Consider the following 22331-nt stretch of genomic DNA (forward strand, 5'->3'; position numbering starts at 1 on the left):
GAAAATAAAAAATTATTTTCAAAGTTTTTCATTAAAAAATTATATTTTAAAGTATTTATTTATATATTTATTGTACTCTCTTTTTTAAAAAGCTTGTATACTTAATTGTATTTTTTTTAATTAATTGTAACCAATTAGAAGCAGAATAACAAAAAAAAAATAGAAATAAAAGAAGGAAGGTAGAGTGGGGGAGATGGAGAGGAGGAGGGTAAGCAAGGAAGAAGTTGTACAGAAGCTTAAGGACGACGGCGATTTTGACCGTCTCCGCGTCAATATCATACGCCGCCTCAAAGATAACGTAACCCCTCTCTGCTTTGCTCCTTCAGTTAGGGTTTATGGACCTCTCTCGATTCCCAATACATTCGTGTGGCTTTAGGACCACGTAATCATGAATCGATTGACAGACAAGAGGTCGGTGTTAAGATAAGAATGGGATATATTTTGTCTTAAGTTTCAATCAATTTAGAGAATCTTAAGCTAATTTTTTTTATCAGTGTTTACTTATTGTGACTTTGTGGTTAGTTAGGTTGCTTATATTACTTACTGTTCATTATATTTGATGGGGTCTCTTTACAACCAAACTCATCACAATGGGATGGGGGCATTGTCATTCCAACAACTTGTTGTGATTTTAGATAAGAGTTAAAAGGTTACACTGTGAGGCAACTTGGATTATTCTTTTTTACAACACTGCATCTTTGATTCTTCTAGACTCTGCATATTCTTACTACTAAAGCGGCCGGTGACTTGTTTTTTTTGCAGGAGGAATTACGAAACAAGATGATATCACTTGTAAAGACAGCTTTGAATCGACCTGGTGCTCAAAATATGAAACCCAGGCAGCTCTCTGATGCTATATTCGAACAAGTCGGGTAAGTTAAAAAGAGAATGATCCTTCTGTTCAGTGACATTTCTTCTTTTATCTGATTGGTTATGAAGCATACTTACTAAAAAGTCCGTATGTTTTTTCCTTGTAGGAGCAAGATGTTGAGCCAGCTCTCAGATGGGTTGTGGGGAATAATAAGATCAGAAGACGGGATGAAGAGCGAGATCAGAGAAACTGTGCAATCCGTCTACGCTACGTTATCAAACACAGGAGGCGTTCAAGAGGGACCCTCCACGAGAGAAGCGGAACGTAACATCCCAACACCGTTTCCAAAAGGTGAAACCGGTGTTGGTCCAGGGGGTAAACAGAAGCAAGAGGTGATTCAAGGAGCTGTGATAGTAAACAAAGGAGAAGCAGCATGTAGTAGTAGTAGCAACAGAGTTAATTATTACACTGACAACAACAGTGATGAAGAAGATCCTGAACTCCCTCCTGGTTTTGGCTAAACATGTACTTTTCTTCTAATTTTACATGATGCTGTTTGTGTAAGATTATGGCACTAAAATCAGATCTTATAATAACAAGAGTTCACGTTGAGAATAAAAAGTATTATGTTCACAAAGTTTCCAGATGCATATATTTCTGTTGACCTGGAAAAATCTTTTCTCCCAGACAGCACCTTTGGTCTATCAACGACTATTGACGTATGACAAAGGAAGCAACCAACATCAGTAAACAACAGGTTTCGTGGTGTAGTTGGTTATCACGTCAGTCTAACACACTGAAGGTCTCCGGTTCGAACCCGGGCGAAGCCAAATTCTTTATATTTTTTTCTTGGGTCGATTGACCAAATGTTGTGGATTGCTGCCAATTGTTTGACGGCCCATGCAAAAAGCTTTGGCTCCCAGTATACTAAGCCCATGGGTTGCACATGGAAACTAATGGTTCCTATAATAGTCTGGCCTACATACTTGATTATTGAAGAAAAATGTAACAAGTACTTAAAAATCATATAATCAAGAATATGTGGTGATGTGAGTTACATATTCTAGTCCTTAACTATAACCTCGCATTTACCTATATAAATCGGCATTTACTACCTTATTTTCTCTACTTAAAGAGTGTGAAGAACTTCAGAATATAGACAGATGAAAAAAAAGAGATCACTAGACTTCAAACATTTTTGTGTAATATCTATGTCTATCTATGGCTTTTATTTTACTCCAGGAAAAATAAAAGGATTAGTTAAATATGATTTTTGTTATTATAAACTAGGTAAAGAGTCCGTGCGATATCGCATAAAAAATATATTATAATCTATAATTTATAGTTTTATATGTCTGATAAAAAAATTAAATCATATAAATAATTAAATTTAATTTTAATGATTAAAATATGATTTACAAAGTATTCAAATATATATATATATATATATATATATATTTTATAAACCTTAATGTTCCCTTTAATTTTTTATCAAAACACATATTGCATACAATTGCGTCTTCGTCCTTTTTAAGTTTTTTCATACATTTTTTACATGATAGTTATCTTCAACCACTTTTTGAACAAAATGCAATTTTATATGTTGGTAATTGTTATTTTGTATATTTATCTACCTGCTTTATTTATTGAAAATGAATATTCAGAAAATTGAATATTGTAATAAATATATGTTGATTTACGTTAATATGACCCGTCTCATTTATAATATTTTTTTTTTAATTTTGGGAGAGTTCTTATAAAATACCAACACTTATTATATAAACTAACACATTACTTAAATAAAACTAATATTTTTTAAAGCAATCCCACTTTGAGATGAAAAGACACCTTGTTTAGATGAAAAGTTGCAACTTTGACATTATTTTTTCACCATTTTATTATTAGTAGATTAGTGAAAATTTGATTTGAAAAATGCATGAGAGAGACTATTTATAGATTTTTTAAAAGCTTATTTGAATAGTCACAACCCTTCAATATGAATAGTCGTATTCTTCTAATACTCACAACTTCTCACTTTTTAAAAGATACTAGTGAATAGTCATAACTTTTAGACTATTTTTAGAAGGACACAACCTTACAACATATAACTTTTAGAAAAGACACAACCCTCTACACATATTTTTCAAAAGACACAACCTTTCAACATAATTGAAGTTCACAACCTTAAGAATTAATTGGAAAAGACACAACCTTACAGCATAGAATTTTTAGAAAAGACACAACCCTTTACACTACTTTTTCAAAAGACACGACCTTTCAACATAAGTGGATTCACAACCTTAGAAATTAATTGGAAAAGACACAACCTTCCAATATAGAACTTTTAGAAAAGATACAACTCTTTACACTTTTTTTTCAAAAGACACAATTTTTCAACATAAGTGGACTCACAACCTTGACCAAGTCTTAGTTAAATTTAAATCTATGACATCATCAGTTACTATTCCAAACGATGTATCTTTACGTTTTATTTTGGAAAGACGCAACGCTTCTCAAGAGATGCAACGTTTTCAAAATAAATATTTTTAACAAGTTTATATATTGTTTCTTTATCGCTTTTTTCGTCATCATCATTTTTAACAAGTTTACCTTCTCATCAAAGACATTATTACAACTTTTTCAAAATACACAACTTTTCAACATAAGTGGATTCACAATCTTAAAAATTAATTGGAGAAGACACAACCTTCCAACATAGAATTTTTAGAAAAGACACAACCCTTTACACTTTTTTTTCAAAAGACACAATCTTTCAACATAAGTGGACTCACAACTTTTGGAATTAATTGGGATTGTTATTATTAGTAGATATATACGTAGGCATCTATCATTCTAAGTTTCTTACGAAGCGATGTGGCGTAATCATTAATCATCCATCCATTAGATTTTGTCTCAAGGCAATTTAGGAAACGAGACATATTTCGTTATCCATGCAAATATGTAAATGCAAAAGAGTCAGATAAAAGTTTGGTGGTCCTTCTAAGTAAAGATAACTTCTTCGTATAGTCGTATTACGCACACTCGTACATAAGCATTATTACTAAACACCTTGACTATATATACATATCACTGAGAAAATATATCTGCGTGTTCATCGATAATTGTTTTTAAAGTGTCCGCTGCGAAAACTTATGTCTTCCATGTATTATATCTATCTATGGGCCGATATGATAACAAGAAAATGATTCTAGCGATAGAAACTATACATATCTTAGAATATGATTAGTGGAGGTTTCTTGCACTCAATTCTCATGATAAAATAATAGAAAAAAATGGAAAAAGCAAAAAAATAGAGAAGAAAGTGAAGTGAGAAGAGAGACAATTCGTTATAAAGAACCGTTTGCCTTTGAATTCTACACTTCTCAACAACTAATCAAATTATATTTTATTTAAAATTTATTTATTTAAATAATTTATATTGTTATTATATATCTATATTATTAAAAACGAAGAAATCCTAAAAAATCTACTTAAACAAGGTTGTTAGACTATTTCATTATACTTAACTATTTATCTGGTCTTACCTTATATTTTTCTAACTATATAAATATTTTCATAATTTAAATGAATTCATTTATTATTCTCTCATAATTTATTATATAATTACTCTAACAATAAATCTCCATAAATATATCTATACTATTAAAATGGAAGGAGTCCTAAAAAATCTAATTAAACAAGGTTGTTGGACCATTTCATTAGACTTAACTATTTATTTAGTATCACCTTGTATTTCTCTAACTATATAAATATTTTACATAATTTAAATGAACTAATTTACTATTCTTCCATAATCTATTATATAATTACTCTAACAATAAATCTCCATGAATATATGACAGATTATTTAAATATATTTACACATGACGTGATTATTATCACGTATAGTTTCATTATTAGTATAAATATTTTTAATGGTTTAGTTATGTTTAATAGGTATATAATTTGTATTTTAAAAATTTAAGTACTCATTTGGTCTTTAGTTCGATTTCTATTTTTCGGTTCCAAAAAATATATGATATGCTCGGTTATTTATGAAATTCAGCTTAATTTTGGAGAGTTTTTTTTAGTTTGGTATGGTTCAGTGCATCCGATAAATATATTCAAACCTATACATTATCTAATAAAGAAATTATATAAAAATAATTTATTTAGTTTTAAAAATAAATCTGTACTTTCTAGCACGGGTAAAAATTTAGTTGAAGTATTAAAGGAGATAGACTTGATCAAATCACTGCGGATGCTCTTAGATCTTACTTAGAACTGACGCATATAACTTCAGATCATATCGTATGATAGAACTGACGCATATAACTTCAGATCATATCGTATGATACAAAGACAAAACAATATAGTTTTCTTTCGTCAAAAAAAACAATATAATTCTTTTTTTGTTTATTCATTTTCAAAGTGGGACATTTCTCCTTTTTGTTGTCAACCGACAATTTTTCATTTTGTAAATTAATTAAGGCACTTAATCAATAGAATACCCTCTTTTGTTTTTCTTTTTGACAAAGATTGGTCCAATTTGTTAGTATTTCCTTCTTTATTTGTTTATAAAGGAAACGTGATGTATAATGTATTTGTAATTTACAAAGCCATCTTACAAAGCTATTACCTTGGATATTAGCAATCGCATACATCATACATGATCTGGAAATATGAGAAAGTGATGAACCCCAAAAAAACATACTAACCTGCTAACGAATAGAATGCAATACAAAAAAACATTTTACCGAAAGCAACACTAAATTTTGCATTATGCTGGCCAAGACTACTTTTCTAGAACGATATACTTTAAAAAATGTATTTGTATTTCTTACCATAATTGGTATTCGACTTTTGGTGACTGGAATAGTAACTGGATAAACTAGAAGATATCATGTGGCAGTGGCAGATGTCATAATGCTCATATCAGATCACACATTAATAGTCATTTGAATGACAAACTCAATGCGTGATTAATGCTGACGTAGTGATGTGAAGGAAAACTCGCGTTATTATTTCACAGATCTGATTTGTTTTTGGTATATGTGACAACCTCTTTTTTTGTTAAACGTTTATGTCCCAACCTTTATTAAATCGTACTATGGTCAAGTGTAAATTATATTTTAATGCATGTTTAAAAATCTAAACATATACATATATAGATATAATAAGCACGTTGACCATAACTTATTTATACAATATAGCATAAGATGATTGATTCAGTCAGTTCACGGTCAAAATGTATAAACACAATATGATCAAGCTGTAAAGAGAAACATATTATGTAATACATAAACGTTTGATCTTGGTAATTAGTAGTGATTTATAGTTAACTAATTAGGGTGTGTCTTAAAGAGATAGGTTTAGGCAGTGTCGTAGAAGATTGCTTCCCTTGGATGGGATCTCAAATGAGTGGACCTACTACCGACACTTCTGACTCATGCTTCAACACCAGACTTCGAATCTTAAAACTAGATTTGTTTATTTATTTGTATTTTTATTTTAAAATAATAGAACTCCCTCCAACTATCAGATCCAACGGCTGATATCACTCGAAACCTCTACGCTAAAATCTAATCTTCACCGTCCGAATTACATTCATCATCTTCCTCTTCTTCTTACTTCCTCTCTCACTCTCAGATCTCAAAGATAAAGACTCTCTCTCTCTCTCTAGCTGGAAGAGAGTAAATTTGATATTCCCATTTTACCCCCTAACTAAAATGGTGGAAGCTCAGTCATGGACGACGCGGCGGATGAGCAACCCGAGATTCGACGGCGCCGCAACCGCCCCGCAAGCAGTCGTCGACATCCCCGAAACACCTCCTCACTCCTCCTCTTCCTCCACAGGAAAACCTTTCTCCCTCTCCTCACCCACCGTATCTCCGACCATTCTCACCGCCGCCATTATCGCCGCCTGGTTCGGCTCGAACATAGGCGTCCTCCTCCTGAACAAATACCTCCTCTTCTACTACGGCTTCCGCTACCCGATCTTCCTGACCATGACGCACATGCTCTCCTGCGCCGCCTACAGCTCCGCCGTCATCAACATCGCCGGCGTCGTGCCGCGTCAGCACATCCTCTCGCGCCGCCAGTTTCTGAAGATCCTTTCTCTCTCGGCGATCTTCTGCCTCTCCGTCGTGTGCGGCAACACTTCGCTGCGTTACATTCCCGTCTCCTTCAACCAAGCGATCGGAGCCACCACGCCGTTCTTCACCGCCGTCTTCTCTTTCCTCATCACGTGTAAAACGGAGTCCACCGAAGTTTACTTGGCTCTTCTTCCTGTTGTCTCCGGCATCGTCTTAGCTTCTAACTCCGAACCTTCGTTTCATCTCTTTGGTTTCCTCATTTGCGTCGCTTCCACCGCCGGTAGAGCTCTTAAGTCCGTCGTCCAGGTATGTAAATTTGACCCTAACCGGTTTGGTTAAAACCGAAATTGCGTTTCAATAGTTTTCCGACAAGTTGACAAAAAAAAAATAGTTTTCCGACAACACATGTGTCTTAAACAGCCTTACTTCAGTTAAATGGAGTTTTTGTTTTGTTTTTTTATTGGTTTAGTTTAATCTAATTTTGTTTATTTGCAGGGGATTATTCTGACGTCGGAATCGGAGAAGCTACATTCGATGAATCTTCTGCTCTACATGGCACCAATGGCAGCTTGTATCTTACTACCATTTACACTCTACATCGAAGGAAACGTGTTAAGTATCCTAATTGAAAAGGCGAGGACGGATCCATTGATCATCTTCTTGCTCGCAGGGAATGCGACAGTTGCTTATTTAGTAAACTTGACTAACTTCTTGGTGACAAAGCACACAAGTGCTCTCACTTTGCAGGTTTTGGGCAACGGAAAAGCCGCGGTGGCTGCCGGAGTCTCCGTTTTGATATTTAGGAATCCGGTGACGGTGATGGGTGTTGCCGGGTTCGGTGTCACGATTATGGGAGTGGTTCTCTACAGCGAAGCTAGGAAGAGATCCAAATTGCTTAACCAGAAGTGAAAGTGTGAGAAAAGAGACCGGGTTTAAACCGGTGAAGTTATTTTTATTTTTTCGATATTTTTCGGATTATGCTTCTTGATTCTTTTGGAATTTCTGCTATGTTTTGAACCGGTTTGAGGGTAGGGGAGAATCAAATTAATTGTAAATGGTTTACACTGATTGGGGATAAACTATGAGTATGAAAAAAGGGGAATATATATAACACAAGGGGAAAAGTAGGGTGAAAAACTAAAATAAATAAGATTGTATCTTTCATTTTCAATACATTAAAATACTATTTCTATAAACATTTTGTATTCTTATGATGATTTGTAATTTATGATTTTGATCGAGATGTATTGAAGCTTAGCTTAAGAGTTTGTTCTTCCTCAACAAATCAACAAACCGTTTGTTTGTTATTTATTTTGTGTTTCTTTTGTATACTCTAATACACTTTTTTTTAAACTCTAGTACACAAAATTTTTTATTGTTCCTATTGTTTACTATAATTGACGAATCACTCTACTCAGATGAAAGAAACGTGGCATCCAAAATTCAATAAGTATTATTAAATATGTTTTGATAAGATGTTGATGTTTTAGCTAATGTAGGGTTTAAGTTTATCATTAGACTTGTCTAGGTGTGTTCAAATATAGTTAACCTTTTAAGGTGGTAACTCTACTAAATGTTTTAGGCTTCTATATAATGCTTCATTTCATATAATGTAATTGTATCCAAGTTGTTCTGATTTCATTCTCATAACGCATATATATAATTATATAGAGATCTAACGTGTTGGTTGGCAAACCAAATTTTTTTAAAGAGTTTATGTTCATATTTTAGTTTTTGAAAAGGTGAAAAGAAAATAATAGTAGAGAGAGATAATGACAGCTTATGTGAGTTTGTCTTTTGGGCCAATCCATGTGAGGTTAGTAGGTTACTAATTGATTTATCGTCAGTTTTTGTATTGTTTTGTTTTTGTGTCTCGATGAATTAAAGTTTATTGTTTGGATAAAAGGAAAGGTAAAAGCCAACAAGGGACCAAATCCATGAAAAAAATCTCTTAAAACGAAGAAGAATATATACTAATATTTTTATTTCTATTCATATAATTAGTTGCTCGACTTTTTGTATTATTTTTCCAATTATTGTACCAATTTTACTTGTAATTTATTGATTCGCAAATAGTAATTTCTTTCAAAAATCTCTCCGTACAAATCTAACCACACGCATCATTAAATTTTTGTTACTAAGTTTGATCATATTTTCATCCAAGTTCAAACCGAGTTAAATGCCACGAAAGCGGTAGGAAAATGATAGGAGTATTAGAGAACTTACCTGCATGAACAAAGTAACTTCCTGTTTACCAATCTCTTGACTCAAATCCCATATTGAACTAACCGACTTCTTGATAATCTTCGTCAAACTAATTACTCATAACCATTAGCTATAAGGATTAGAAAATACCTTTCAAGTTCACAAAAGGAGCAAATAGATATGGAGAATCATCAACCATGCCGAACAGATCCAACCTATGAGTCTGTTGCAAATAAAAGACACAGTCTTTGACTTTGGCTTTGCATTTGAGTCTCGTGACTAATGGAACGGCCTTTTTTTTTCTTCCTTACGTTCTTTCGTCGTCTCTCCTTTCTCCAAGTTGTTGGGGGATCGAAACACTTTCACGAGAAACCTCAGAAACTTTACAGGAAAGTGTCGATTCACGTACACCATTCACCAAGCTTTCTCGTGGTTTCTTAAACCACAAGCTGTACTTTTAAACTTACTCCATGACCTCTCTCTCTCTATATACATCAACATGCTTGCTCGCATAATAGAGAAGAAATACCTTCTCCTCTGTTTCAAGTGTCGAGTTTCTCGTATCAAATGGAACAAAAACAATCAGCTCCTCGTTCCAACTTTGCCGACATCAATGAAGTTGTACCAGAAGAAGATGCAGAGCAAGAACCGCAACAGCAAGATAAGAACAAGAGGTTTTCCAGCAACAGAGGACCAAACCGTGGGAGGCAACGACCATACCGAGGCTTCAGCAGACAAGTGTCGCTAGAGACGGGCTTCTCCGTGCTCAACAGAGAATCTAAAGGAAGAGGTGAGAAGAAGAGTTTACCGAGGAGTGGTCGTAGCTTTGCCGGGTTTGAAACACGCGGAATCATCAACAACGGTGGAGATGGTCGGAAAGGGGACTTCAGTATCTTCAGAACCAAATCAACGCTCAGCAAACAGAACTCTCTCTTGCCTTCTGTAATAAGGGAGAGAGACATTGAGAACTCTTTGAGAGGTGAAGATGGTGAGACCAAAGATGAATCTATAAATGAAAACGTTTCTGCGGGAAGATACTTTGCTGCTCTTAGAGGACCCGAGTTAGATGAAGTCAAGGTAACAACTCCATCTTCCTCTTCTCTCTTCGAAGATTTGATAAGTTAGTTCTGACTCTATTCTGTTGCAGGACAATGAAGATATTCTGCTTCCAAAAGAAGAGCAATGGCCTTTTCTTCTCAGGTTCCCTATAGGATGCTACGGAATCTGTTTAGGACTTAGCAGTCAAGCTGTCTTGTGGCTTGCACTAGCTAAAAGCCCCGCTACACACTTCTTACACATCCCACCGATGATCAACTTAGTTATATGGCTATTGGCACTAGTAGCCTTAGTCTCTGTCTCCTTCACTTACATACTCAAATGCATCTTCTACTTCGAAGCTGTGAAACGAGAGTACTTCCATCCCATTAGGGTCAACTTCTTCTTTGCTCCTTGGGTGGTTTGCATGTTTCTAGCCATCAGCGTACCTCCGGTGCTCTCGCAAAAACCCCTCCATCCAGCCATCTGGTGCGTTTTCATGGGTCCTTACTTCTTCCTTGAGCTTAAGATTTACGGACAATGGTTGTCGGGAGGGAGAAGGCGGCTCTGCAAAGTCGCAAACCCGTCTTCTCATCTTTCTATTGTAGGGAACTTCGTTGGAGCCATCTTAGCTTCCAAAGTTGGATGGAACGAAGTTGCTAAGTTCCTGTGGGCAGTAGGTTTTGCACATTACTTAGTTGTGTTTGTAACACTTTATCAGAGACTTCCCACAAGTGAAGCTTTGCCTAAAGAGCTTCACCCTGTTTACTCCATGTTCATAGCTGCACCATCAGCAGCAAGTATCGCTTGGAACACAATCTATGGACAGTTCGACGGATGTTCAAGAACTTGCTTCTTCATTGCACTGTTCCTATACATTTCCCTTGTAGTTCGGATCAATTTCTTCACTGGATTCAAGTAAGTCTCATCTCAAGTTTTACACAATTTCTCAGGCTCTTATATGTATTGATCATGCAACTAATTGGCAATCATCATGTGCAGGTTCTCAGTGGCGTGGTGGTCATATACTTTTCCTATGACAACAGCATCAGTAGCAACAATAAAATATGCAGAAGCAGTACCTTGTTTCCCTAGCCGAGCTCTAGCAATCACTCTCTCCTTCATTTCCTCGGCTATGGTCTGCGTTTTGTTCGTCTCCACGCTTCTCCACGGCTTTGTCTGGCAAACTTTGTTCCCGAACGATCTTGCAATCGCTATTACAAATAAAAGACTTACCAAGGAGAAGAAACCTTTCAAGAGAGCCTATGACTTGAAGCGCTGGGGCAAGCAGGCTCTGTCGAAGAAAATATCTGCAGAAAAAGATATTGAACCCGAGGACGAATCACATCACTGATGAAAATCATGAATAACAAAAGGATCTTTTCAGATTGAAATAATAGTCAAGCGAGCATTTAGATATAGAGTTACAAGTAGGTGATCAAACTTATTGTATGTATGAATCTCAAGAAGCATGTTTAATAATAATATTACATTCGCACTCGAAATCACATTCACACTCCAAAGCTATCACGGTGTTTACACAAATCAAACAGGCAAAGAAATGGTCCTCTGGTTTGCTAAGTTGGTCTGTGGTCGGAGGTCCCATGAAGCAGAGTGTCGTGTTTCCTCAGGTTTAATAAAAGGCAGAGTGATCTCATTGATCATTAATTCTCCACAGAACGGGCATTCGCTGGCGATAGCATCATCTAGCTCTGATCGAAGCTGCCTCATGGTAAGGAAAATATGTCAAGCCATTTGATCTTAAGAGAAGATAAACAAAAATCACGAGAAATGAAACAAATGTTTTTACCTTGTCTGCAGTAGTTGTGCTAGTTATAGGTTCATCAGATCGATTACCATTCATATCCCTCCGGGTTTCACTACCAAGCAATGTCAGCTGCTTCTGCAGATCGAGTATATGCTCGGCCTAGACAGATTTTTTCGGAAACCAATCCAAAAATGAAATAGTCATTTTAACATTGGTACAGATTCATGTATTCACTGAAAGTAGAATTAAGCTACTGAATATTGCTGAAGTTTGCAGTATCTAATACTGCACATGTGAATAAGAGGGAATTCATGATTTGAGACTTACTTGCTCTTCGTGTGCACAGCTTGTGACATGTGTAATCAGGCACTGTGCATGGAAAGAGTGCCCACAAGGAAAAACATAGAAAGGAGCCAGTGGTCCAGATGATGAATATCCCTGAGCCATTCTGAAATCCCCGGTCATCGTCAAGATTTTACGTTTACAAACCTGGTAATACACGATGAAATGGATAGGTGTACTCATTATTTTGGATCGTCCAAAATTTTGATTCATATTTACATGATACTATTCAACTTAGGAAGGCATACCCCGCATTCCTCTTCGCGGTCGATTACAGCATATCTTTGAGTTAGGGCACTAATATCATTTCTAATATTATCTGCACCACGTGTGGCATCGTTCATCTCCTCTTTCAATTGTTCTATTTGCTTGTTGTAATCCTCCAGAGATGAGCAAATCGCTTCCTGTACAAGGGTTTTGAAGAAAATAACAAGCGGAGAAGCAAGTTGGTTAAGCCAAGACAGAGCTGTTTGTGTGCCTGGAAAAGAGAATAAGTTGACTAACCTTGAAGTCATCTATCAAGGCAAAGTCCGGAAAGAATGGCAAAATATCTTCAATCTTTAGAAGGCCATCAGTTTCCTTGAGAAAGGCAATAGCTTTCCTTATGTTTTCCCTTTTCGCTCCCTTTTCCTGTTTGACGACATGCTTTGCAACCATCAGCCACAGCTTCTTTCTCAGGTCTTCATCATCTTCAACCTTATCAGCCTCAGCCATAGCAAGTTCTGGGTCAATCTGTAAAACAGAAACAATTGTGCTAGCTAATTCAGTATCTTTCGGTAGCAGTTTTGTTTCTGAATATGTCATAATCTAAAGATTGCGCACAGAAGACAGAAACAGATAATACCACTTTTTACAAAAGGGGATTATTACCTGAAGAGCAAGGGCCACCGCCTCTTCATGCATAGACATCATACTGTATATATGGACACAGGCACGAGTTCTCTTTTCCTTGAGACATAGGCGCAATGCATATTTGGGATCGTAGAAAAATTCAGGACCGTTCTCTCGTCCTTTCCCAAATTTGCATTGCAGGAAACGGAGGAGGGCACTGTCATCTTCCTGATAATTGGATATATAAAATGAAAACCATTATGTATCACTTTTTCATAAATTCTTGTCACAATATTACAAGTGGAAAAGAAAAATAGTAACCCTCGACGTTGCTTTATGGATTAAGTACAGGCTTCTAAAAGTTTAATGGCTAAAACAAAGAGAAAATATTGAAGGGACTCAACCAGACCTGCTTGGCATATAATGAGAGAAGTAAATTGTGAATCCCTGGATCCTCGTTATGCAAACTATGGACGCAAAACTCAAGGTATTTTATGACTTCATGTGTCTCGTTCCTGCAGTTTAATATGAGGAGTTGTTGGTAAGACTGATAACACAGAGTGAATGGACATTTAGTTGAAAAGTGGGTAAATACTTTGCATGAGGTTCGCTTGAGTAACGCATCATTGCAGTAATCAGTCTCCTTGGATTCAGATTTTTACTGGCCATCCATGCTTCCACGGTTTCATACGCGTCAAGCATAATAAGTTCTGGCGCAAATTTATACTGAAATGGAAAAACATATTTTAGCTACAGGACGAAGCAAAGATTCGGAGACCACACTTTTTTCTGAATAAAACTGTTGTTACTTTTTGCACACCTGAAGCTCATCTGAAACTGAAGATTTCTGGAGCACCTCCAAAGCTTTCTTTGCTTCCCCTTGCTAACGGATAGAGAAAAAAACTCAGTAACTTGAACAACCCTGAGTAATATCTTGTATCTCTATGAATCAATTATATAAAGCTTATCAGGCCCTTTACCTGAATATAATGGTGAATAACGATTTCATACTGCTCCTTCAGGTTTGCAAAATATACCAACTCTTCAACCCGACCATAACTACAACAAAAGCAAAAAAGGAATGAAAGAACGAAAAAGGCGATGTTTCACACTCTAAGCAAGATATATCCTAGGAGATGTGCTTAGAACAGTCTTAAAGAGAATGGCTTATTCCAGAAAATAATAAACAACATCATCACAAAGGTCCAAGTGCTCACTGGGTAACAAAATAATTTTAGTATATTGCATGGGATACTTGTGGAAATTACCTCTCCAGAAGTTTCATGGTTGTTGCCTCATCTAATACATCCTTGCAGTCGCTCATGAAAGCACGGAATTCTTGAATGACTGAGTGATACTCTGAGTTACGGTTTTCTATAGCAGTATCATCTTCCAAAAGCAGCCGATTTATCTAATCCACATTCAAGAGCCAAAACACCGAAATACGATAAGACTCAGAAACAAACCAGAAAGTAAAATCAACAAGAGGAATTATGACTTTATAACAAACGAAGTATGAAAGTATATAATATTTACTGAACATAAGAAACCCAATATATGTGTTTACTTAGAAGTGAGAACAAAGAATAAGTTGTGCATAGAAGCAAAAGCTAAACCTTGTCCAGATACAGCTCAGTTGCCCATGTTGATATCATTGTAATTTGGCATTTATCATCCTTTGAAAGAGTATCAAGCTTCCGCAACAGGAAGGTTCTCAAAGCTTCCTGCAATCACATAAGCAATATAAACCGGTGAATATTAAAGCCCACATGTGAAACACATTTTTCTCTTCTAAACAGCAAGCACGAAAATAGAGATTTGACGTTCTGAAATGCGCTTTATGGTATATATTTAAAACAAGCAAAAATACAAATGTAAATGTTTACCGGTTCGTTGATACTAATAAACTTCAACGTGACCTCTTCAAAAGATATTACATAATTGATCTGCAAGAAAACATGTATCCACATCAAAATGAATAATACCATGCTAGAGCAAAGTAAAACAAAGGAGCTAGAAATTACTTTGGCATAGAATGATGCTGCTCGTAGATATTCCTTGTCGGCAAATGCAGCTTCTGCCTACAAGAGAGGGTGCCAATTCACACATTATCAAAACCAGAGAGATTCTTCTGGCAAACGGGATATACGCAAGCGACAGAAATATTGATGATAAGAAGGAATTGCATATATAACAGGAATGGCATGAGAAATATTTCCTATTAACTAAATTGAGGTGACAGAGATAAACGATCACCTGAACTAAATAAACTTGGTCTCTCTGGAGAGGGTCACGGCAGTTTGCTAAAGCTGCAGCAAAAACTTTCAAGTCTAGGTAAACCTTCCACATATCTCTGCCTTCATCAATTACAGAAACCTAGAGAAGATATCCAAAACCCACAATTGAGAAGAAAAAGTACAAGATATCAGAGATCTTTACTCAAGTAGTTAATGAAGATCTTAATAAACGAGTACAAGCCAACCCCCAAAACAGACCTGGAAGATCGAATTCTGATCATACGCATAGAAAAGACCAGCAGATGCATCGCTGCAAAGTCCAATTATGCCCCTCGAAGCTGAATCTGCCGTTATATCAAACTGGAGCTCTTCAATGATTTGTTCACTAATCCGATTCACAACCTAACCCCACATATAAGGAATGCAGAAACCAAAAAGTAAGCCCACTAGTGAAACAAAACACATAAGTAGTCAGATGAAGCTGCAACGAGGAATGTATCAACTACATGTGTCCAAAACATACCTTAACCTTATTCCCAATAAGAAGCAAGAAATGATATTCTGAGAGTGCCATCGAACTAGGCTTGACTATTTCAGTGCCATCACTCAGCTTTGAGTAGTCCAAGAGGGCTTTGCTCTCCACAAAATTCTCATCACCATTTGGGTAACTACCAAACAATTTTAATCAAGTAATAGAATGATATAACCAGAAATTATGAAAGAGGGTAACAAACACAAAGATCCCAGTAAATAGTTCACAGAGATATGGGTATTGTCATTCTACCTGTGCTGAGCACCGAAATTTAGGCCCCCATGATAAATTCCTGTTCCTGAAAGCCACGCAAAATGCACCGCTCTTCGTTGCTTTATAAAGAAATGTAGTTCACTGAAAGACGACAAACATTATATGATCAGAGAGCAGGGTTACGCTTTGTGATTTCTTTCATACGCAAAATGAGCCTAAGATAATTCACACTTGCCTGTTTGGTATTTCACCAGGAAGTTCCATAAAATGAACTGCACGTTCTTTATAACTAGCAAAAACAGACTGGAAGTAAAGGCTTAGTGATTAGAAACTGAATAGCGAAAATCTAATTCACAATTTCAGATTATAGATATGGAAGCAACATGATCTAAACAATGGGAGGCTGCATACAATCTTCTGTGTGATATTTGAAGTGAAGAACAATCAGGGTTCACCTTTGAAGCTCAATTATGGAACCATAGAGAATAACACCAGTCCATAAGTTTCCAATTCACTAATAATATCATGAACCTTAAACTTAATCTCTAATGCTCCCAGTTCATTTCATGATTACAAATTGATTTTACCTCTCATGAAACTAAAATAAATTATAAAATGGGGGACAAATAGTCATCGCATAGCAGAACAGAGTTGAACTTACTTCTAATGTTCCAATCCCGGTGAACGAGTAGAGTCGAGTGGGAGTTACAGCCATCACATAGTACCTCATTCCACTGTTTATGTTGGCTGTTTCCATCTGCGCAAAAAGACAGAGATTGGAATAACAAAACCAATGAAGGAAACATGGTTTGATCGGGAAGACTAAAACTCATCAGGGATAAAAAAAAATTCGACCAAACATATAAAATTTTCAAGCTTAATGGCTTATCCAACAAATTGAACCTAACAAAAGAACAGCCACCAACTTAACTAATACAATATCAACAAAAATAACATATTGGCCATTACAGCTTAAACTCAAAATAAACAGAGTAGTACCTGCAAAGCCATGAAGGCTTCAGGAAGTTCTTCTAGTTCGAACAAAAACTTGATGTACTTCTCTCTCTTATCCTTCTCATCCACAGCCATCTCAAATAGCTGCCCATCTTGAGTGCCCAGGATGATCTCCTTAGTTGAAACTAAATCCAGGCGAAAGACTAAATAAAATCAATATCCATGTGTGAAAAAATAAAAGAAGACTCATCACAACACCAAAGCATAACCTTCTGTTATCTGTTGCCTGTTCCAAGCCACCGAGTTAACCAACAAACCCTTCAAGCGGCTCAACACACGCGGCTTAGGCCATTTAGCATGAGTATAAAAAGTTTCAGCTCCTCCAACACCAGTGACCGTAGCAATGCAATGGCTACCACCAGGGTCAACAAAAACCTTGTGAATCGATTGCTCCCCAGTTCGACCAACAGAGAGATCAATATCTATAAATCCATACAAAAACAAAGATTACTATACATTTAACCACTGAAAATAGAAACAATATGATTTAGTATACCATAAGAACTCCCAACTCCAAAATCATGGCGGATGATCCATCCTTTGCTTGTTCCCAGAACAATCACATCGTTTCCAGCCGCCATACATGTGATCATGCCACGATTCTTCGAGGCATATCTCTCGAGGAGATCAACTGAAAACACTTGCCTTCCTTGATCCATCTCTTAGTTTTAAAACTGCGCGCAAAGGAGATTTTGAGGTTTTGACCATCATCATATTATCTAACTCAAGACACAAAACGATTAAGGTCTCTCTGCATTGCTTACAACAATTGGAAGCGTTACCTCCGTCGGGGATCTGATCGGCAACCAGGAGAAGACGTCCGTCACTGATATGATAACGCCACCGTCTCTTCGAAAGAATCAAGTGAACGAAACGATGCCGTTTCGGATTAGAAGCCAGCTGTAAACTTCACAAACCGGATTAATGGGTTATAAGTTGAACCTGTTCACTCATCTATTTTTTTTTTTCCATCAATAATTTTATTTAAAAGTGGGGCAAGCCCAAATATTACAAAGTCTAGCCAACAAAGGGCAATCCTAAACCACACAAACATAGGTCCATAAGCCCAAAAAACCGGAAACCCTAGCTACCCAAACGGAAGCGCCGCTCTCGCGCTCCACCGCTTCGATCCACGACGGTACCCCGCAACAATCGAAACCCCGGTGCCATCTCCAACGATCGATCCACCGGTACCAACCCAAGCTCAACAGCTCCACAACATCATCACCGCTAACGCCCTCAAGACAGAGTTTCTAATATCGGAAAGCATCAATCGCAGAAGGAGAGCTAATCCGTCACTATTAAACACCACCACCGACGAGAAGGCTTAACGCAAACCATCACCCAGTTACCACCGGAGAGCATCAATCATCCTCCAACGAGAGCTCCTCCGGCCAAACCAATCCAACATCGCTAGAAAACTAAGATAGAAACCTAAAAACGGAAGTAGAAGACCACTAACCGGCGGCGCAAGGCACAAAACCACCTTTACACCCCGGAGACAAGAGCCGGCGAAAGCGGAGCAGAGGAAGCCTCCGCCTCCCGGTAACAAGGCCGGCGTCGATGGAGCTCTAGAAGCCTCCACCTCCCGGAAAAGAAAGACTACTCGAAACTGTCGGCTTCACCACCCCCATCTTCCACCCGCTCGCGTCGTTACTCCAAACACAGCGCTTCCACTGGTGACGGATCACCCCCGGAGGTAAAGACAACGGATAAGGCCCGGACCAGAGCTCCGACAAGGCGATAGGGAGAGGACGAGTAAGAGAAGCCGTAGAAATCACTCGGTGGAAGATCGAGGGGCTCCGGCGACGGCACGCGCGCTCACGCGCCGGCCGGACGTCGGAGCCCTCAACCCGATCTGCTTTTCTCTCTCTAAATTACTATTTTAAGCGTTTTTGCTCTTTTGTTTTTTGTTCACTCATCGATTTTTTCCTAACCAGAAATTCATGAAATTCGTAATTATCTGATACGTACCGTACGTCATAACTCCCGAAGAAGTCAACACAGCCATTGACTATGAGTGACGTGGCAGGGAGAGGCAAAGACTCTACCTCTGTTGGAGGCTTTGCCGTTGAAGCTTTTCTCTTCTATATTAGACCGTCATGTGTATTTCGGGAGAGGTATGCTTAATGATGATGATGCGAATGAAGTGTCGCCATGAGATCGTGAGAGTTGTCATTAGCAACGTGTAATCGGTGGTGTTCGTGTGATCAATACGAAGAGGTTACAGTAGAGTTCCGAACTTTATCATTATCTTCCAAGTGTTGATAAAGGATAAGGTAAGTGTTGAAAGTTCCTTTTCTCCTTTTGCATACGTATTCCTAATCACACTCGTATCTTTCAAATTGACTAAACAGGTTGTTTTTTTTTTTAGTTATGGAATCGTTACCTCACGATGTGGTTGAGCTTATCCTAGAGAGACTCGCGGTGAAACCTCTCATGAGATTTTAATGCGTATCAAGACAATGGAAATCAACAATCGAATCCGAATACTTCAAACAAAGACTGTTGAAACAAGATCCGAGTGCTCTTCTTCAAGTGGTTGTTGTTCCTACACATGAAATAGATACAAGGGAGAGGGTTGATGAAGCACGACGGTGTACAAAACAAGAAAATATCATGATTTTTGTTTTCCTCCTGATATGGTCTTTGGTTTTATTTCACCCTGTGTATCAGTCTTTCTTTCATGCTTGAGGAGTTTCAATAAACTTGATTATTTTTCTATTTCACTTACGTTTGACATAGCTGTATGATTTTTAACTTTACTAAATTTGTGTGTTTTATTTGCAAATTGCAAAATTATACGTATTGGTGTAATTTTATTTTTTTACTGTCACTTTAATATGCTCGTTTTTTACAGTCATTCTGTTTCGGTAATTTGTTTGAGAAAGATGTGCTTGTTGTTATATAAACGTATCAAGAAAAGTTTGTGAAACATGTAAAAAATTCTCACAAAGTTGTACTGAACCGAAAATGATTCCGTTTTGAATAATAAGGTGCCGTACTGGTCAATAAGTCGACCAGTTATAAACCAGCCAAACCGGATTGGTGGGTTGAATTGAACCAAGCGCAATATTTAAGATTTCTCTCATCTATTTTCTGCCAACCAGAAAGAAACCAATTCGATTCCTACAAGCATCCGGTTAAGTCTGGTTAGATGGGTTTTATAACATGATCATCTTTATGAAATTTGTAATTATCTTCCGTGTTTCGTTAGGAAAAAAAGGTTAGCGTTGAGAATTCCTTTTTCCTTTTGCTTACGGATTACTAATTACACTCGGATCATTCAAACTGGCTACTCTATATACAAATAAGCCTAAGCTCAATCAAAAGAACTGAACATAAAACATATTGGGTCTGAGTAATGGAATCGCTACCTCACCATGTGGTTGAGCTTATTCTAGAAAGACTTGCAATGAAACCTCTCATGAGATTTAAATGTGTATCAAAGCAATGGAAAACAACAATTGAATCTGAATACTTCAAACAAAGACTGTTGATCCGAGATCCGAGTGCTCTTCTTCAAGTGCTTGTTGTTCCTAGAGATGAAATAGATACAAGGAGTGGTGATGGTGATGATGCACAAGCACAATGTTGTACAAACCTAAAGAACTTCATTTGTTTTGTTTACCTCCTATTATGGTTTTTGATTTTCTTTCCCTTTTATCATCCTCTTTCTTTTTTGGTAAGATAACAAAGTGGTTTCACTTTCACCTATTTGACAAATATGCGATATATATTCCATATCCCTTATATATTAAAGGAGAAGCATTGTAATAAATGCATTCACACTATAATAGACACGTGGCAGCTTCACAATGATTTGATAATAAATATGCTAATGCATTCACACTATATTCATAAATGTGTTCACACTATATACTTTTTATTTTTTTAATATAAAATTCATATGCATGGTTCCAATAAAACTTTGGATTTTTCGGTTCGAATCAAAACAAATAACGAATCAAAAGCTAAACTATATATATATTATTTTTATTGTTTACCGATAAAGTTGGACAAAATATTAATAAGTTTTGATTCAATTCGTTATCCGTTTTGAATTGAACCAAAAAATATGGATATCCGTAACTTTACGAAGCAAATCAATTACTAAAACACAATTAAAGAAAAGCAAATCACAAATACCAATATTTTTAAGAGCGATTATCAAATTCGATCTATTATATGCATATATATACATATATGTACAGAATTATATATATATATATATATATGTTATATATATTATAGTTTATATAAGTTTTACAATATTTTTATAAATTAAATTTATTATATTAGGTATTAAAATTTAAAAAGTAAATAATATTTTATTTTTGTAATAAAACGTTATTATTAAATTTTCAATTATTTTTTTTAATTTTATTTACGGATCAAATCGAATATTCTTTAAAATTCTAAATCATTTCGGATATCACAATCACCGACTATCCAAGTGGCTAAAGATTGAATCGACATGAATTTCTTCAAATACTCGGATATTCGATCTGTGTCCACCTCTATTTACGGATACAGTTGATTTTTTTATATAAAAAAATTCACTAATATCAAGGCCTTTTTACCTTTTAATTAATTTTAATTTTATCTTTCATGTATTATTTAGAACAAAAATGTCATTAATATTAATTAACAATATCTTTATATATTTGTCATTTATTTTTATATAATTTTATATACACATACATGTGCACCTTGATGTGAAAACTTTATAAGTATTTACCACTACTGAAGTATCTATTTTTTTTGGAAGTTGAAATATATTTTTTTCTTAATGCTTCTTTCACGACCGACCAAATTGTAGTGAAATGATTAGTCTTAATAATTTTTTTTTCTTTTTCTTGAACTATTATCCGTTTACAAACTATAATATGAAACCATTGTTTCGACATGACGATTATCTAAAATTTATAACATAAAAATAAACAAATAATAATAATTTTTGGTTTCTACCGAAAAAACCAAAAAATCAAACATTCTAACAGAATAAACCAAAAAAATAATTTAAAACTGAACCAATATCCAGATTAAACAGATTTAATGTGTTTTTATTAAAAAATAACAAAACTAATAATCACATTCCGCGCAAGGCGCGGGTTATTACCTAGTTCATGTTATTTGTATTTCTTTTTACATAGTCATTCACTTTAATTAGCTTTGACAAATATGCTTGGTTATCCAGGGATCTTACTATCTTCCTGTCTATCGAACCCTGATGGTTTAGATTCTG

General features: G+C 36.1%; 4 protein-coding genes and 1 non-coding gene across 9 annotated transcripts; 4 read left to right on the forward strand and 1 right to left on the reverse strand.

Annotated features, from left to right (window-relative positions):
- Positions 1 to 149: 149 nt before the first annotated feature.
- Positions 150 to 6113, forward strand: LOC111198827. Its single transcript, XM_022688152.2, has 3 exons — positions 150 to 298; positions 763 to 872; positions 978 to 6113. Exons 1-3 carry the CDS (start codon positions 194 to 196, stop codon positions 1330 to 1332), a joined length of 570 nt encoding a protein of 189 aa, XP_022543873.1. The 5' UTR covers positions 150 to 193; the 3' UTR covers positions 1333 to 6113.
- On the forward strand, positions 1568 to 1641 carry TRNAV-AAC. The gene has a single exon. It is a non-coding gene; the product is annotated as a tRNA-Val (tRNA).
- A 225-nt stretch (positions 6114 to 6338) lies between the features above and the next one.
- On the forward strand, positions 6339 to 8169 carry LOC106445575 (probable sugar phosphate/phosphate translocator At1g12500). Its single transcript, XM_013887155.3, has 2 exons — positions 6339 to 7212; positions 7402 to 8169. Exons 1-2 carry the CDS (start codon positions 6541 to 6543, stop codon positions 7813 to 7815), a joined length of 1086 nt encoding a protein of 361 aa, XP_013742609.3. The 5' UTR covers positions 6339 to 6540; the 3' UTR covers positions 7816 to 8169.
- Positions 8170 to 9606: 1437 nt separating this feature from the next.
- On the forward strand, positions 9607 to 11651 carry LOC106445577 (guard cell S-type anion channel SLAC1). The gene is made up of 3 exons (XM_013887158.3): positions 9607 to 10188; positions 10259 to 11064; positions 11149 to 11651. Exons 1-3 carry the CDS (start codon positions 9679 to 9681, stop codon positions 11498 to 11500), a joined length of 1668 nt encoding a protein of 555 aa, XP_013742612.3. The 5' UTR covers positions 9607 to 9678; the 3' UTR covers positions 11501 to 11651.
- LOC111216250 (vacuolar sorting protein 18) lies at positions 11307 to 18018 on the reverse strand. 5 transcript variants are annotated; one of them, XR_007340220.1, is made up of 24 exons: positions 17848 to 18018; positions 17580 to 17757; positions 17293 to 17505; positions 17069 to 17208; positions 16731 to 16826; positions 16305 to 16372; positions 16109 to 16210; positions 15848 to 15992; positions 15583 to 15726; positions 15344 to 15463; positions 14974 to 15168; positions 14704 to 14811; positions 14356 to 14498; positions 14068 to 14146; positions 13908 to 13970; positions 13683 to 13813; positions 13497 to 13602; positions 13127 to 13315; positions 12761 to 12988; positions 12505 to 12660; positions 12242 to 12403; positions 11957 to 12073; positions 11638 to 11868; positions 11307 to 11456 (listed from the first exon to the last, which is right to left on the reverse strand). XR_007340220.1 is itself a non-coding variant. In XM_022720686.2 (24 exons), exons 2-24 carry the CDS (start codon positions 17740 to 17742, stop codon positions 11692 to 11694), a joined length of 2967 nt encoding a protein of 988 aa, XP_022576407.2. In that variant the 5' UTR covers positions 17743 to 17757; positions 17848 to 18017; the 3' UTR covers positions 11514 to 11691. The 5 variants fall into 5 exon arrangements, 4 of the variants coding, with proteins under 4 accessions (XP_022576407.2, XP_022576408.2, XP_048638189.1 ...); XM_022720686.2 differs by lacking the exon at positions 11307 to 11456 and having other exon boundaries at positions 11514 to 11868; positions 14974 to 15033; positions 15112 to 15168; positions 17848 to 18017; XM_022720687.2 differs by lacking the exon at positions 11307 to 11456 and having other exon boundaries at positions 11514 to 11868; positions 14974 to 15033; positions 15112 to 15168; positions 17866 to 18009.
- Between the last annotated feature and the right edge of the window lie 4313 nt (positions 18019 to 22331).

This window comes from Brassica napus, chromosome A6 (assembly GCF_020379485.1).
Source record: "Brassica napus cultivar Da-Ae chromosome A6, Da-Ae, whole genome shotgun sequence".
NCBI classification, from domain to species: domain Eukaryota; kingdom Viridiplantae; phylum Streptophyta; class Magnoliopsida; order Brassicales; family Brassicaceae; genus Brassica; species Brassica napus.

Coding starts and splice junctions, on each gene's coding strand:
- LOC111198827 (XM_022688152.2), top strand. CDS start 194: ATGGAGAGGAGGAGGGTAAGCAAGGAAGAAGTTGTACAGAAGCTTAAG. Junction 299..762: donor TACGCCGCCTCAAAGATAAC/GTAACCCCTCTC, acceptor TTTTTTTTGCAG/GAGGAATTACGAAACAAGAT. Junction 873..977: donor GCTATATTCGAACAAGTCGG/GTAAGTTAAAAA, acceptor TTTTCCTTGTAG/GAGCAAGATGTTGAGCCAGC.
- LOC106445575 (XM_013887155.3), top strand. CDS start 6,541: ATGGTGGAAGCTCAGTCATGGACGACGCGGCGGATGAGCAACCCGAGA. Junction 7,213..7,401: donor CTCTTAAGTCCGTCGTCCAG/GTATGTAAATTT, acceptor GTTTATTTGCAG/GGGATTATTCTGACGTCGGA.
- LOC106445577 (XM_013887158.3), top strand. CDS start 9,679: ATGGAACAAAAACAATCAGCTCCTCGTTCCAACTTTGCCGACATCAAT. Junction 10,189..10,258: donor CCGAGTTAGATGAAGTCAAG/GTAACAACTCCA, acceptor ATTCTGTTGCAG/GACAATGAAGATATTCTGCT. Junction 11,065..11,148: donor AATTTCTTCACTGGATTCAA/GTAAGTCTCATC, acceptor CATCATGTGCAG/GTTCTCAGTGGCGTGGTGGT.
- LOC111216250 (XM_048782232.1), bottom strand. CDS start 17,742: ATGGATCAAGGAAGGCAAGTGTTTTCAGTTGATCTCCTCGAGAGATAT. Junction 14,499..14,703: donor CTGAGCTGTATCTGGACAAG/GTTTAGCTTTTG, acceptor AATGTGGATTAG/ATAAATCGGCTGCTTTTGGA. Junction 12,074..12,241: donor GCTGTGCACACGAAGAGCAA/GTAAGTCTCAAA, acceptor AAATCTGTCTAG/GCCGAGCATATACTCGATCT.